At 56.4% G+C, this 15,715-nt stretch overlaps 1 protein-coding gene across 5 annotated transcripts in view; it reads left to right on the plus strand.

Moving 5' to 3' along the window:
- Syt2 (synaptotagmin 2) overlaps nt 1-15,715 on the plus strand; it is a 101,130-nt gene that overhangs the window by 49,566 nt on the left and 35,849 nt on the right. The window contains exons 1-3 of one of the 5 annotated variants that reach the window (XM_063240125.1): nt 9,743-9,896; nt 10,546-10,651; nt 10,910-11,116. The exons of 1 other annotated variant lie outside the window; for it this stretch is intronic. In XM_063240125.1, the coding sequence (XP_063096195.1) occupies nt 11,050-11,116 (67 nt within the window). In that variant the 5' untranslated portion in view covers nt 9,743-9,896; nt 10,546-10,651; nt 10,910-11,049. Of the gene's footprint in view, nt 1-9,739; nt 9,897-10,545; nt 10,652-10,909; nt 11,117-15,715 lie in introns of those variants that run through there. 3 more of the 5 variants (XM_063240127.1, XM_063240129.1, XM_063240128.1) reach the window with 3 other exon arrangements.

Here is a 15,715-nt window from a genome sequence, read left to right on the forward strand (position 1 = left end):
GAAGGGCTGACTCTGCCTAGTGGGAAGCCACCAGGAGACAGGCTTCAGTTCCAGAGAGGGAAGCATGCCCTAACACTGCAGGGTCCAGATGGGATAAAGGCTGAGTTGTAGGGGTAAGTGGTCACCTCACTGGAGTATTCAAGCAGGGGCTCCTGCAGGAATCAGGGGTGGGGCTGGTGTAGGGTCAGCCCAAAAGGAGCTTAGGTGGAAGCCTGGGGCTGGTGAGGGACCCCACAGACGTATGGTTTGTCTAACATCTGACATGGAGTCCAGCTCAACCAAAATGATGTTATTGTCTACTTCTTTAGGTGACAAAATGAGTCTTAGAGGAGTGAAGGACAAGGTTGTCACCTTGGAAAGCATTTGGGACTGGAATCCAGACCCATGTGGACCCCACTCCCTGACTCTTAGTCAGCCTCTCTAGACACTGAGTCTCAGGCTCGCAGGGCCCGGAGCAGAGTGACCAGCTGTCCACGTAGGTTGGCACAATTGCTTCTCGGGGTCTACAACAAAGAACAGCAAAACCAAGAAGCAGGCAAGGTGACACTTTGGGTTTGAGTGACACTGTTGGGGTTGAGGATTTGGAGGCCCTCAAGGACTTCTGCCTGCCGGTCTCTGATACTCTACAAGTCTCTGTTGTGAAGGGGCTACGTGAGTGCATACGTGTGTGTGCACGCACATGTGTACCTCAGTGTTCCTGAACTACTTCTCCACCAGCACTGCATGCTCCCTCATCCCAGTATCACTGGTGACGCTGCCAGGTGCTAGGGGACACCTGCTCCTCTGCCTCCTCTCAGGGCCTGCAGCAGGTGCTCTTACCTGGTCCCCTCCGGAGTCCTCCACACATACAGGTGTGCATGGGGTCAGGGCTCAGTCAGAGCCCCTCTGCCCCTGGGTTTGGAGGATTTGGGTCCAGTGCTGGACACACCTGTCCCTTCCCTCTCCTACACACCCGCCGTGCTCAGTGCTTGCTCACCTTTCTCCTCCTCCCCGTGGCCTAAGCATGAGTCAGCAGTTTGAGTTGCTGTTCTTGCCGCCGCCGTTCCTTCCCGCTACACCCGAAGCTGGGTCACTTAAATCTTTTTCCTTTGAACTCTTCTTCTGTCTGCCTTCAGCAGCTTGGTCCAGCCATCAGTATCTCTCACCCACATCATGCAGAAGCTGGTCACTGGGCCTGGCTGTCGCACAGATGTGATATGTGTGTGCACACACGCGCTGTGAGTAATATCTCTCCAAGTAGACTAAACACCCCATGGGGCACGGCCTTGGCTTTTGCTCATCATTGACTTCCCAGTACTGAGAACAGCATTTGTCACATGAAATAGGCAATTAGCCAAAGGCTGCCGAGTGGATGGATGAGTTGACTGGGAGTTCTGCAGTCTGGCTCCGTGCGTGGATGCAGAGGCTGGTGGAGGAGCTCCTGTGCAGAGCGCAGCCTCAGGCTGGCTGAGTGTGGAGTGGAAGGCGGAGGGCTGTCCTGGTCTGGGCAAAACAAAAAAACAAAAAAACGCTTCTGTGGGGAGTGCTACCCAAGAGTGGCCACAGAGAATGGGCCTTCTTTGGGTCATGTGATTGTGAAAATATCAGACCTTGGGACAATTAGTTAAATTAATTAGCTCATCCATTTAAGTAGCAGCCAAAGCAATGGGACCAGAACACCATTTTGGGGAAGACAGTCAATTATTTGTACCAGTGTCACCCTAATTTCCCTAATAAACTCAGCTGTGACTGCTTGAGGGCAGAGGCGTGAGAATTAATTTCCCCCATTTGGGTCGAGTGGGTGGGATAGGGGGACAAAGGGGGAGGGCTGGCCGGAGCAGGCTGTCACAGGACGGAGCCCCAGCAGCCACCCTAACATTTTCCATTCCCACCACCCCTGCTTTTGGATCCTTCTGATAATGACAGAATTTTCAGGACCCTGAGGTGTCACCCCAGAGAGAGGACAACAGCCAAGGTGAAGCAACTAGTATCAGGGCATCCTGTAGTCCAGCCTCCCAGCCTCCTGCACGGACCTGCTCTCTGGGGGAAGGAGAGGAGAGGTGATGCAGAGGCTCAGGGAGGGGTGGAGACGTCACACAGTGTGGCTCGTGCAGCCCAACATGGCCTCCCTCCATTCTGCTACAGGAGGCCAATGTGGTTGGGGGGTGGACTTAGATACACCCCTGTTCCTTGCCTCAATTTCTGGGACAGTGTGAGTACACAGGGCCTGGTCTCTTTTTGACCCCAGGCAAGAGCAACAGCTGTGACTGATGAAGCACCCACCATTGGCCAGGCTACGCTGGCCGCCGGGTTTGGAGAAACTGCAAAGGCAATGTGAGGACCTCTGGCTGGCACCAGCAAAGCTGTTGGAGGAGAGAACAGAGCTCTGTGTGTGTGTGCGTGTGCATGTGTGTGTGTGTAAATCTGAGACCGGTCAGCAGTCAGCAGCCCTGGGGTGGAGATGGAGTGAGTAGGCTTTGAGACCTAGAGGCTCTCCGGGTAACTGAGTGATAACTGTGGATAGGCTAAAAGGGTGAGGTGCAGACAGGCTGGAATGTTCTAGAAGGTCAGAGTTGGGGTCAGAAGCCGGGAGCTCGAATGATCAAAGGCGAACGTTTTGGGAAGGACCTTGGTTGTGTGCAGCTGAAAAAGGCCATGTTCAAAATTTGCATTTAGGACAGTGGCATTGGGATGTCACACCCTGCATTCAAAGAGAGAGAGAGGATGTCATTGGGATAGAGTGCGTATTTGTGGTTGCTGAGTCGGGGGACTTACCTGCAAGTCTAGTTTAGGAGGGAATCCAAGCTGAGGAAGCGGCAGGGCGGGGAAAACCATGTCTCAGCAGACAACCGGAGCTCCAGGTGCTGAGTCTTAGTGCGTTAGCTGAGTTGGCCCGGCAGGAGAGGCTCCCAAGAAAAGCTGGAGCTAAGAGAGTGGACCTTAGATCGTCCATGTCACAGCCCCCTCGAGGCAGAGCCAGCGGGGTCCCAGGTCCAGCTTCAAAGCCATGGCTGTTTCCATCAAAGCCACAGTCTCCCTCTCTGCCACATGGAGGAGGGCTGGCTCATTAATCAAATCTCTGGGAGATGGGACTGGACATCTGTGTTTTAAGCTCTTTCGGTGATTCTGATGGATAGCGAAGTTGAGAACCATCTCACTGCCTCACGCTGGTGGTGCCTGGCTGTAATTTCAGCACTCCGGGAGGCTGAGGCAGGAAGATCAAAGTTTCAAGCCCAGCCTGAAAACTTAGTGACATAACAAGACCCTGTCTCAAAATAAATGAGAAATGGCTGGAGATGTAGCGCTGTGCACTGAATTCAGCCTCCAGGACCACAAGAAAGAAAGTATTTGACAGGGACCTCGGCTGTGTTGTCTTCTCCACCGAAGAGCAGCAGCAGTAAGAAGATACAGGCTGCCCCGTGGTTAGGCTGTTGACTGGCAGATGGCAACAGAAGGGTCACCATAGGCCAACACATGGGCCCTCAGGGCCCTCAGCTTGGGCAGCTGGGAACTCTTCTCACAGGTGAGCAGGAATGAAGTTAGCCGTGAGGCCTTGGGCAGGTCGCCTCACTCTCTGGAAGTGGATGAGCTTTAGAGTTCCACAGATCAGGACTTGAAGCCTGGCACTTCCCTGCTGTGCAGACCAGAGCAAGTCATTTACATGCTGAGCCTCAGTTTTCTAAGCTGTGAAATGGGGACAAACACTGATCTCTTAAGGTAGTTGCAAAGCTCAGGGAGGATCCGAGTGTCTACTGTCCTATCCACTTTATGGTTAAGGCATGAAGACAGTGGAAAGTGGATGGCAAGGCAGAGAGTACAGGGGTTGGGAGTCTGGCCCTAGGGTCAAATCCCACATCTTCCTAGCTGCGTGACCTTGGGGGAAGTTATTTGATCTCTTAGTACCTCAATTTTCCCATCTGTAAAATGGAAATGAGAATAATCCTTGGCTCTAGGGTTATTTTAAGTGTTAAGCAAATGCATTCACATTAAGCACTGGAAACTGTGTGGCTGTAGTAAACATCAGTGTATCTTTGCTGTCATCATCATTAGCATCATCTCGGCACCTGAGACTCATTACCTCCACGCTCTTTCTTTCCCCTACAGGAAATCTGGTTTCCCCCAACCCTGCACCCCGCATGGGCCCTGGGAGCCCCCTCCAGCTGACTTACATGTCCTTAAGTGGTCTGGGCTGCCACGTGCCGCTGGTAACAGTATCTCTGCTCCCCCGACCTGCACCGCCAGTGTCTGAAATTGCTCTGCGCAACTCCTGCTGATGTGCCCAGATGCAGCTCAGCAGCGGGGGCAGGGGGCAGGGGGCAGGGGGCAGGGGGCAGGGGGCAGGGTCACACACGGCAGGGCCAGTGCAGGGGCTGTTTGGTGAGACAAGGGCCCGTGCTTGGCCCTTCTTTCTCCCGGGTCGGGGTCGGCAGCCACTACACCCAGAGGCTCTCACTCCACTCACAGCCCTGCTGTCGTCTGGCTTGTTTTGTCAGCTGCATTCTTTCTGGTGACAATTTCTCTCTCAGGAACCCCCCCAAACCTCTCCGTGAGTCTGCGGCCTGATTGCTTCTTCCCGCTTACTCTCCCTGGGGTACCACTGTAGCCCGGGAAGCCAGTGGATGTGAACGCAGACCCCAGAAGAGGGGGCTGTCGTGGGCTAGTGCGGTCCTTGCTTCAGTGATAATGAAAATTAAAGCTGAGGCAGTTGGCGTGAATTTATAGGAAAAAGGCTTTTCCACTGGAAAGTAAGAGGAACAAAGCGGGCAGGGCCCAGCTCTGACAAAGATCAAGCTGGTCCCTTCAAGGAAAGCAAGAGAAAATGGGCAAGGGGTTCAGCCTGCAGGGCTGAAGGCACTTGACTGACACAAAAGAAGGCAGGATTAACTCTCTGGGGTGCTGAAGTGGCACCCCATAAGGGTGGGTCTGGTGGATCATTATGTCCTGGTTTTGGGGGACTCCTTACAACTCGAGGGGTTACTTGGTCCCCATGAGACGGTCATTCTTCTTTATGGGGTAGCTTGGTTCCATCATGAGTGACTAATCGTTCCTACTTGGGTGGGATAACCTTTCCTGGAATCTGGGGTGATTGGCGGTTAGGCAAGAGATCGGATTCTAAGCATTGCTCGAGGGAGGGGTCTGGAACTGGACTTGGCTTGGTGTCCTCAGTCTTAAAGAGGGATGAGATCTGCTGTGTGGATTTAGGTGTAATAACCCTGGTATGAAGGACACTCCTCAAGCGATGACTGTGCCTGTTTGCAGAGCTGAGCAGCGATCTCACCCAAAGCTTTAAGGTCATAAAAGAGAGCAGTATGGAGGTAAAGGCAGGGATGCCAAGCTGTGCCCTGCTTTTAGTCACCCAGCCTCTTTTCCTGTTCCATTGTCAGCAGACGCAGCTCGAGGATAATGGGACGCTGTGGGGTTACCCATCCTGGACCCCTCCCCGTCTCCGTGACGTATCTTAACTGCCTGGCGTGTAGTAGGTACTAAATAAAAAGTAGCTGTTTCTATTCATTTCCTAACTGCAAATCAGACATGACATTTTTTAAAAAGCTAACATTTACTGAGCCCAGAGGGCCCCTTCTTCTGAGTTCACTTTCTCTCTGTCTCCCTCTTTCTCTCTCCTTCCCTTTTGCAGTGCTAGGGTCTGAGCCAGGGCTTTGTACATATTAGACAAGCACGCTACCACTTGCTACATGCTCAGCCCCGTTCCGAGTTCTCTGTGTATTAACTCAAGTCACAGTCCCGGAAGTTGTATGAGAAAGATGTGGTTTCCACACTTATTTTACAGACAAGACACAGACAAGTTAAATAACTTGGCCAGGTTGCACAGCTGTTAAGAGGCAGTCAGGATTCACACCCAGCAATCTGGCTTCACACCCTATAGTTTAAGCACCAGAGCCCGAAGTGTTCCCGAGATCTGTAGGGGTTCATGCTGTCGCCGAGGACTGCTGTGGCAGCCAGCGATTCTGTGTGCCTGGCTCCATACAAGCAGCAGGAGCCACTGCACCAGTCGCTGTGCACTTGAGGTGAGGGGTCCCCTCGGCACTACTGACGGTCGCAGTGATGGCTGCAGGATGCAGAAGCTCTTTTCAGGAACCCAGTTGCCTCTGGATGGGAGGCACCGAAAGCAGCCAGCATTTTGTCTGGACCGGTCTGGAGTGGTGGGGAAGTCAGTCGCGGTGAAAACCTGCATCAGCTGTGAAGCATCCCTTTCTGCTCACCCTTCACTTTGCCCTGGGCCCTGCTCAGCTGGGGCCTGGGGTCAGGGCATGGCAGCCTTGGCTCTGCGCAGGCTGAGGCCCGGCCACTTTTCCAAGGTTCCAGCTATAGGGAGCTGGCAGAGCAGGAATGGGGGGTGCTGCCGACTCCCCTAAAGCAGCCTTCACTGAAGCCTGGTTCCTGGGAGAGAAAGAATCTCTGAACAAAGCCGGGGAGACTGCCCCGTCCTCTTCGAGCACCTCGGCCTCACGTGATCCTTCTACTACTTGTCCTAGGGACACACGGGCACAGAACCTGGCCTGCAGGGGTAGACCGGAGGGGAGCCAGGGCTGTGGCGCAGCCCCAGGAATTCTGGGTAAAAACATGAGCTGCCTTCTCATTGGATACTTCCTTGTCGCCGTGGACTTGGAGGTGACTTTGGGGGATGCTGACAGAGACCATGGAGGAGGCAGAGCGTCTTTACCTCATTCCTGGCCATCTCGGCTCTGCCAGTGCCCACCACGGTGGCTCCACATCTGGGGTTGGGCTGATGCCTGAGGCCACTGCAGGGCCAGGGCCAAGCAGGCTGAGAGGCAGAGCCCGCGGTGAGGGGGCACCTGGTGGCACTTGCTGTCTGCTGAATCCAGGAAACCGAGGGCCAGCAATCAGGATTTCAGAGGCCATTGAGTGAGGACTGACAGCAGCAGGATGGAGGAGGGGAGGCAAGGAGGTCAGTGTTACCATCCCGGGAGCAGACTAGGAAGGAAGGAATGCCCCCCCACCCCCCGTGTTCCTTCAGCAGCAGGGGTGAATAGTGGGCCAGGCTGGGTGCTGCCTTGGTCTCTCTCTGTCCATTTTCCCCTTAATCCTTTCTGTTACTCCATTTGCCATCACAAACCCCATGCTGTGATGAAAAGACAGGGCTTACAGCGGCCACATAATTTGCCCAAGGTCACAGTGTACAGTGGCACAATGAGGAGAATGAGGATCGAAGACATTGGGTCTCACAGCCACTGAGATAGTTACTGAGGACCTGTTCTATACCACCAGGCTGGATGAGCAGATGTCCTCAGCCTCATGGAGCTTATGGTCTCATGGGGTCCCACGGGGTCTCAGAGAGGACAAGGGTGACAAGTACTGCAGAGGAGTGGCACAGGGGCCACAAGGGAGAATAGGAGTCCAGGAACTGAGACTTGTAAGATAGAAGGGGTTGGTGTGGTGAAATGGGATGAAGATTAGAACATCATGTGCAAAGGTCCTGTGGCAGGAAAACAAACTTTCGAGATCTAAACAGCAACGAATGCAGCTGGAGGATGGGGTAAGGGAGTAGGCAGGGCTTGGTGAGGGTGGAGTGTGGATAAGATACACACTGGAGATGCTGGTGTAGGAGACTTGCAAAAAGAGAGGGAAGGAGGGCAGCCAGAAGATAAGGAACTTCTGGGGAAGAGGGGGAAGCTATCGATTTGTGGACCAGGGGAGGATCAGCATCCAGACCCAGATCCTCAGCCAACCTCTACCAAACCCACAATGAGACCTTGTATGACCCACCCATGCTTTTGGGCTTCTTGTGTCTTAAAAAAGCAAAGAACTAGGGCTGGGGATTTAGCTCAGCAGTATAACTGCCTGCTTCCCAAGTGCATGGTGTGAGTTCGATCCCTGGTACCGATGCAAGGAAAAAAAAAAAAAAAAAAAAAAAAAAAAAAAAGGCAAAGAACCCGTTCTCCTTTGCTTTTGAGCCACAGACAGCTACCTTTCCTCAAGGGACCCACAGTCCTCCGCATCTCCCCAGCTTGACCTAGCTCCTGCCTGTGCCAGTGTCACCTCGGCCTCAGGAGAGGCAGGCAGCAGAGACTTTACACACAGGTGTTTGCAGAGGCACAGAGGCGGCTGCACAGGAAGGTGGCAACTCTTGCAGTTAGTCTCAGTTTTGTTGGAGGCAGCTTTGTGTGAGGCTCCGGGATCTTTCAGTTCATCTCATTAAACACAAGGATCATTTCAGCAGTCCCAGGCATCCAGAGGGGCGCTCTGCGCTCTGTGCCAGTCTTAAGGCCGAGGCTTTCTCTAGTCGGAAATTCTGCAGTCTCACCTGAGGCCTGCAGAGCCTTCCCTGGGGCAGGGTGGGGGCGGGGCCGGGAGCCAGGGGAAGCATTTCTTTCCCGGGAAACAGGAGAGAGCAGCAGTCCCTGCTCCTCGGCTGCAGCCATCTCAGGTGACAGAGTGTCTGTGCGTGTGGGGAATCCCTTCCGCCCCCCTCTGATCACCCTGACCTTGAGCCCTTGACCCTCAAGTCCTCCTTTCCCTCCAGAGAAAGCGAGGGACGGCTGAGCTGACCAGTCTCAGGGGTCCTTCCTCCACCCAGACATCCCGTTACCCTGTGCACCCCGCCAGGTGTCTGGGAGCGGCAGCCCACAAATGTCCGAATCAGCTCTTCTGCAGATCAGCCTGCAGAGAACAGCGGTGCTGCCTGGCTGCAGCGGCGGTTACCGGGAGCGACATCAGTGTCCTGGGGCTGGGGACTTGCAGAGGAGGAGGAGAGGGGTTCACTGTGGTATTGGGATTTCACAGGCTCCTCAGATGGAGTGGGGGTCAGAGGGTATACAAAGCCCCAGGGAATTTGCCCAGGTGCACACCTGCAGGGTTCGGGGTGGGGGTTGGGGAGCGGGGATACACTTCCTGAGTCAAACCCTAAACTTGGTGCTGGAAAGAATGCAGAGCAGGAGGCAGACAGAAAGTAGCCGCTGCGGAGGCCGAGGGAGGCCGCGGGATGGGGCAGGGTGCAGCGGCTCACACGGTCAGGGATGGGAATTCCCTGCCGCCTGCACAGATTCCAGCTGGTCACTGGGGTCCTGAGGTCTCAGCAGTGGGTGGGTGGGGGTCGGGCCTCTAGCCCTCCCCTTGCTCTGCGCACAGGCCTTGCCCGTGGGGAGGGGGCTCCCCGCCCGGGCCGGCACAGAGTCCCCCTCTCCCGCCAGGGTCCTCCCACCTTCCTCAGCCGGGGCGCCAGTCCCCGCTACGCGCCAGGCTGATGGGCAGGTGCTGGGGCTTCACCTCTCCTCCCCTCCAGTGGCTTTGTTCCTCCTCCTCCTCTTCCTCCTCCCTCCCTTTTCTCCCTCTACTCAGGAAAACCTTCTCCGCATCCCAGAAGCAATTTTTTGTCTCCCACCGCCTCCCTTCTCCCTCCCACAGCGGGGCGTCCCCTCCCCCGCCATCCGCACCGCGGCCCTGGAAGCTGGGGGGCGGGGTGGGGGCGGGGAGACTGTTGCGGGAGCGCGGGGAGCGGGGCTGGGTCCCCCGCAGAGCCGCGAGCCCCTGGGGGTGCTGTGGCTGCAGGCCTGCCCGGGCCGCCCCCTAACTTCTGTGAAGCCGAGGCAGGCTGAGCCCCTTTTCTTCCCCGCTGGCTCACTCTTGCACACGCCTTCCTCCCCGCCTGGTTCTCCTCCGTCTCCGCGGGCAGGGCTGGGGTCCGCCGGGATCGGGGCGGGGCGGGGTCCCGGCTGGGTCGGGGCGGGGTCTGCTCGGGTCGCCCGCTCGGCCGGCGCAGCGTGTGCAGGCGGATGTGAGGCGCATCCCGATTGGCGGCGGGCGGGCGGGGGAAGCGGGGCGGTTGTTACTACCGCAGAGGGAGCCGCGCGGCGCGGAGCCGCAGAGCGGCCGCTGGAGGGACGCGGGGACCTCGGCTCGCCCCGCGGGTGCCGGCCCCTGCCAGCCCCTGCCCACCGGTAAGAGAAGCTCCTGGGTGGGGGCCAGTGCCAGGGCAGTGTGTGGTCCCCAGCGGAGCCACGCCCCGGCCACCAGCGGGCCACCTCGAGGGCCTGGGGCGCGGGTGGAGGCGGCGTCCCCAAACTGGGGCACTCCGACTTTCCGGGCTTGGTGCTTTCCCCGGGATACACTCAGCCCAGGATCGAGCTCCCCGAGCCGGGGCTCCGGAAATCTACTTGCATTAGAATTACCGGTTAGTCCCGCGGGAGGTGCCCTGGATGATCCTGGGGCCAGCTGTGGGGGTGCTGGCAGAGCTGGAAATGGGGTGCAGTTTAGCTCTGTTTCTCCTCGTGGGCAGCCCAGAACGAGAGTGGGGAGAAGGCGAGGGAGGCAGGGACTCGGACCCGAATGGGGGACCAGGGGCGCTCGCCGCGGAGGAGCCACGGGAAGGGACGCGCAGGAAAGTGATGAGCGGGGGTGCGGTGAAAAGTGGGTGCGGGGCGCGTGGGACCTCATCCGTCTCTCGCCACAGTGAGGATGAGTTGAGGGATCTCGCGTGTGAGGACCTCGGGAGCCCCCTGGTGCAAAGTGGGACACGGGGTGGGGTGGGGGGCGGGAACCGCTGGGGCGCACAGCGCGCTGCCCTTCGGTGTTCCTGGCCTGCCGCAGCCGTCCGGGACCGGGATCCACAGCCACGTTTCCTGCCCCTTCGTCCCCCTGAACTTTTTCACAGTCCACGCAGCACCTAGCGCTGTGCACTGGGAGAAGCTGGAAGGTGAGGAGGCTGCTGGGCTGCAGAGCGTGGAGGGACCGGGCTGGGGTTGTGTGGGGAGGGGCAAGCGGGCCCTTGAGTTCGGCACACAGTTTGCCAGGTGACCTTTGACAAGCTGCTGTTCCTCAGAATGTCAGGGTGATCGAGGTGCGTGGTACACGGGACAGGACCGGGAATGACGCGGAGGGGGTTGCTGGGGTGCAGGAGCCCACGGGCAGCCCGAGCCTCCGTGCCTGGGAATTCTCGCCGGCTTCTCTGCAGCATGCACAGCGCACACTTCCTGGGGAAAGTAGGGGCCGGCAGTGTGGACCAGGCGCCCCAGGAGAGTCCAAGGCATCTATGCTGACCTGTCCTATGACCTTGGGCAACTGTCTATCGCCTGCTGCAGTATCTCCATCCAAATGGGGCTTGGGACTTACAGAATCAGAAGCCTCCCCAATCTGGACACCTGCTGGTTCATACTTACAGGTGAGGCTCACTGAAGGGATGCGCTAGGTAGGCCACCTAGTTCTGGGGAGACTGCGCCCTCGCCCCTGGACAGGCAGCAGCGTTGTGAGGCTCACAGCCTGCTCATGCACCACCCCGCTCCTTGTGGCTTTCCAGTCCTGCACACCTCTTCCCGCGGGGCACGGCTGCCCCTGCCCACAGGGTTCCTGTGGAGGTTAAAAGGGGGGAATGTCAGGAGCCTCCCAAGGTCGCACCGTTTTCTTCTTTGTCTCCAGGCAGGACTGCATCCTCCTCCAGCAAGGACGAGCTGAAGGCACCTCCTCTGTCTAGAAAAATCTCCACTCCCAGAACTCGCAGCCTCCCGCTGGGCAGTCTGGCAGCTCTGGGCATAGGAAAGTCTACCCCAACTCCTTGCTGGGGTGCACTTCTGCCCCCACTTGAGAATTGCTAGCCTCTCCTTGGGCCTCAGGAGTTGCGGGACAAGTCCTGCTGGAAGATCAGAGTGGAGTTTAGTTTGTAGGCTCTGCCTGTGACCTTGAGTGACCTTGGGCAAGCCCCTTTCTTCTTTTTCTCACCCCTAGGTTGTGAAAGTAAACTAGGTAAATTCCCAGGACTCTTCTCCCCTGCAGATGTGTGGGCGGATTTCTCCGCTGGTACCTGAGGGGCAGAAAGTGGGCTTGAAGGGATGAGGAAACAGGTAGTCACTAGGGACTCCCAATGCTCCGCCCCGCTCTGCTTCTGTCCCCAGAATGGGACTGCTTAAGAGGAATACAAGGATTGGACCATTTTTAAACTCCTGCGCTTTAAAAATCCCTGGAGCCCCCGGCTTACTGGTGATCAGCTGGGTGACCTTGAGTCAGTGTCTTTATAAAAATCTTTGCGCTTTCAGGACGCAGTTATCAAAACACAGTGATGGTATTTTAGGATTAAACAAGAAACGTGAAATACTGCATACAACCCTGAGCCCTCCGAGTCCTTCCCGAGGGGTAGCTGTTGACAACAGCGGCAGTGTAGCACGTTAGCAGGTGGGCAGCGGCCTCTGTGGACAGCAGCCATGTGGCAGGCAGGGCAGGCTTCTTGGGCCTGCGGTGTGACCGTCCCTACATTTCCAGAGCGGCCCTGCAGAAAGGGAGCTGTCTCTGTCTGACCGCTAGAGTCACTGCAGTGGGGACTTCACAGGAAGGAAAGAGAGCGCTCGGCTTCCTGATGGCCTGTCTCCCACTTGCTCTCTAGTCCTTCCTGTCCTCCCCTCTGCCACCTTTGCTCCCTTCTGTGGTCATAACCGAATGGGCTCCTTACTCTGCTCCCTCAGCCTTCCGGGACTGAGCCAGCTGACAGTGCTGGGGGCGGATGTCCCTGAAGCAGGTGGTGCTGGAAGGGAGGCAGTGCAGCTCCTGCACCCCAGGGGTGAAGACCCGAGGACGCCAGGCCAGACCAGTGCTGGTGGGAGGGGAGAAAGCCGCCAGGGCCAGTGCTTTTGGTTTTCTCCAGCCTCACTCTGTGATCTTAGGCAAGCCTCGGTGGCTTCTGGGTCTCACTTGCCACGTGTGGAAGTGGGTGTTTAAATGAAGAGGAGTCCTTCCGCCCTCTTGTTCCCTGGCATGGTTGTCTCTGCCTTTGCTGAGGTTGTGTGGGGTGTTGTTGGGAGGTTTGGGGGGTTGTTCGGGCATCAGGTGTTCACTGGTCTTGGTTCTATCCTCTCACGCAACCACAACCAGGTGCCCATCTTGGTGTTCTCTTTAATAGCTGTATGGATTTAGGCAAATTCTTTAGCTTCCCTAAGCTTCTTTTATCTCATCTGTGAAATGGGGACAATGTTTCTTATCTCTTAGGTTTCATATGACCATCATGTGGGAATAATTTATATAAGACTGGCAATCTTAGTGTGATAAACTAGTGCTATGCGGGAATGGGTTTTTTGAGGGTCTTTGGGGTCATAGAGGGGCCCAGGCAGAGACAAAACTCACAGAGCCAACCTGAAGCTGGCACCACACATAGGCTTCTCACGCCCCTCCCACTGTGCACTGCAGGTGTTAGCGTGTAGCGGTCCTTGTCACAGAACCTTTGGAGGACAGCTTGGCTGTGTGGGGCTGCAGGGCGAGCAGATGTGCTCATGAGCACGGAAGGGACACGGGCGGGGTGGGGGACACACCCTTGTGACTGGTCCCAGGAAAAGGCTGAAGGAGCTGGGACCCTGCTACCCTCAGCCGGCTGTGAGGAAAGGGAACTTTGGAGTGCACTGGAGAGAAGCCTGAGGGGCCATCGGCCAGTGCTCTGAATCTGGGGAAACTGAGGCTCAGTGCTGCACAGCATGTTAGCGCCTGCAGTGGAGGCGCTCTGGTGCGCACAGGTGGTCCCTCGGTCCAGGGCTCCCTCCATCTTCTCTAAGCAGCGAGCTGTTACTTTCATCCCTTGTCAAGTCAGACCTGGATTGCAGTGGGAGGGACAGAGATCCTGATCCAGAGACTGAGATTATTGGGACCAACATCCCTATGTGCGGATTCAAATGCTGAGGTCCAGGAAATTAAAGGACCAGCAGGAGGTTCCCTAGCCTCTGAGGCCGGGCTGCCATGCTGTTCTGCTTCTCTTGAATCAGACACGCCACATGGCAGCAGGACAGCCAGAATGTGAAGACTAAACCCAAATGGGCCTGGGGAGGGGACGGAGGACAGAAAGACAAAACAGAAGGCCAGAGACTGCTCCATGACTTCCAAGACTACGCTTTGTTTTCTTGGCCCACCTGCTCCTGAGCCACTGGGCTGACAGCCCGTCCTTCCTCTCCTTTCTCAGAGCGAGAGGGACAATAGTCAGCCCATCCGTCTCTGTGTCACAGGCGATGCCGCCGAGTGAGAGAAAGTCAATATTTGGTGGCAAAGGACCAGCAGTAAGTCTGACTTGGGGAGGGGCAGGCAGGGCTGGGCCTGGCCAGGGCGAGCAGTTCTGGAAAGCAAGTCTGGGGAGCGAGCCCTTGACTTCTGAAGGAGCCTGAGGGTTTTCCACTCTGAATAACCCTTTGTGTCTCAGAGGTATCTGGAGTGTGCTGGCCTTGTTCACCCCCATGTCCTCCCGAATAAATTTCCTGTATTGTTTGGGGCTGACGTTTCTCCGGCTTCCAGCTCTCTAGAGAAATGGGACTTCTGAAGCTTTTGCAGCACCGACGCTGAGCAGATGGCCCATTGAGCCGGTCCCAGGCAGAAGCTGCAGGCTGAGACGCTGTCTTCCTTATGTGGGCCCCAGGGCTGAGGGAAGATGGGGAGAATCCTTGGCAGGTCAGCAGAGGCCGGCACCCCCTTTGTTTTGTTATTTTCCATTTTACCTCTCTGCATCCTGCTCCTGTTGATCACAGTCCTGAGACTGCAGAGGGCTGGAAGAGCTGGAAGAGCCTCTCTCCAAACCAAATGAAATTCTCGAACCCGGAGCAGCTGCCGGCCGCTTTAATGGTTTTTGTGATTGCGGTGTTGCTTGCAGAATCGAGCCTTAGCAATTTCACAAAGGGTGCATTCGAAAGCAGTTCGAGGCGATGGGGCTGCACTGCAGCAGGAAGGGCTCCTGTGGGGTACGAGGAAGGACTTCCCAGCGTGGGAGCTGCCGGCGTGGATGAATCTGAGAGGCGGGCAGCCGTGGGAGGCGATCTACTGAGCTCTGAGCTCGCTCAGAAATCAGCCAGTGCTGCTACCCGTCCCTGATGGGGCTGCAGTGACAGACACTCCTAGGGCCCAGAGCGATGCCCCAAGACTGAACCTGGCTCATGGCCCCCACACTGAACACCAGGAGAGATCCGTGGAGACCAGATAGACAGAAGGACCACCCAAGGCTTCTGTTTTGTCCCCAGCCGTGGGGTTGGGGAACCTAGCTAAGTGATAGAGTGCCCAGGCCTCAGCCTGCGGCCAGGCAGATGCTCCAGGACCCCTGAGCCGCCTGCAGCCTGCTTGCAGCCTGTGCTCCCCTAACCCCCTTGGCCAGACTTTCAGCAGCCTTCTGCTCGGGGACAGACTGCAGCTTCTCCCCGAGCCCTCCCTCCTCTTGTGGTCCAGCACATGGTGCATCCACCTCCCAGGCTGAGGAGGACTCTCACATCTGTGCCCTGGCTGGAGCAGGCACCCCAGGCCTCTCTCCTGCCTCTTGGGTGTTGGGTGTTGGCAGGGCCTGTGCTTTGTGGTGTGGGTGCTGAGGTCCAGTGTGTAGGACTGCAAGTACTTGAGCTAAGTGCCCTGCTTCAAATCCAGAACCTTCATGTTTTTAGCAATGGGACTTGAACTTATTTAAACACTTGTTACCTCATTTTCCTCATCTTTAAAATGGGAATGAAGTAGTTTGAGTGCCATAGGGTTGATACGAAGATTTACTGTATTAATACCTACACAGTGCTCCAAGGGTAGGGTAGCAAAGTGCTTTAAGGGTTTAGCTATAAAGTACTACAAAGATGGTGACTATGACATTTCTTAAAACTGACAGGAGCTAATTGTAGTAGCAGATGCCTGTAATCTCAGCACTCTGGGAGGCTGAGGCAGGAGAGTTGCAAGTTCAAGCCCAGCCTGATCAATGTAGAGACATAATGAGATGAGGTCTAAAAATTTTAAAACTTGGTGGGAAGTTTGCTGAGGAGGTAGCTCAGTGCAA

Source organism: Cavia porcellus, unplaced genomic scaffold (genome assembly GCF_034190915.1).
Source record: "Cavia porcellus strain 051 isolate PalLab524CR breed Dunkin Hartley unplaced genomic scaffold, mCavPor4.1 scaffold_29, whole genome shotgun sequence".
Taxonomy (NCBI): domain Eukaryota; kingdom Metazoa; phylum Chordata; class Mammalia; order Rodentia; family Caviidae; genus Cavia; species Cavia porcellus.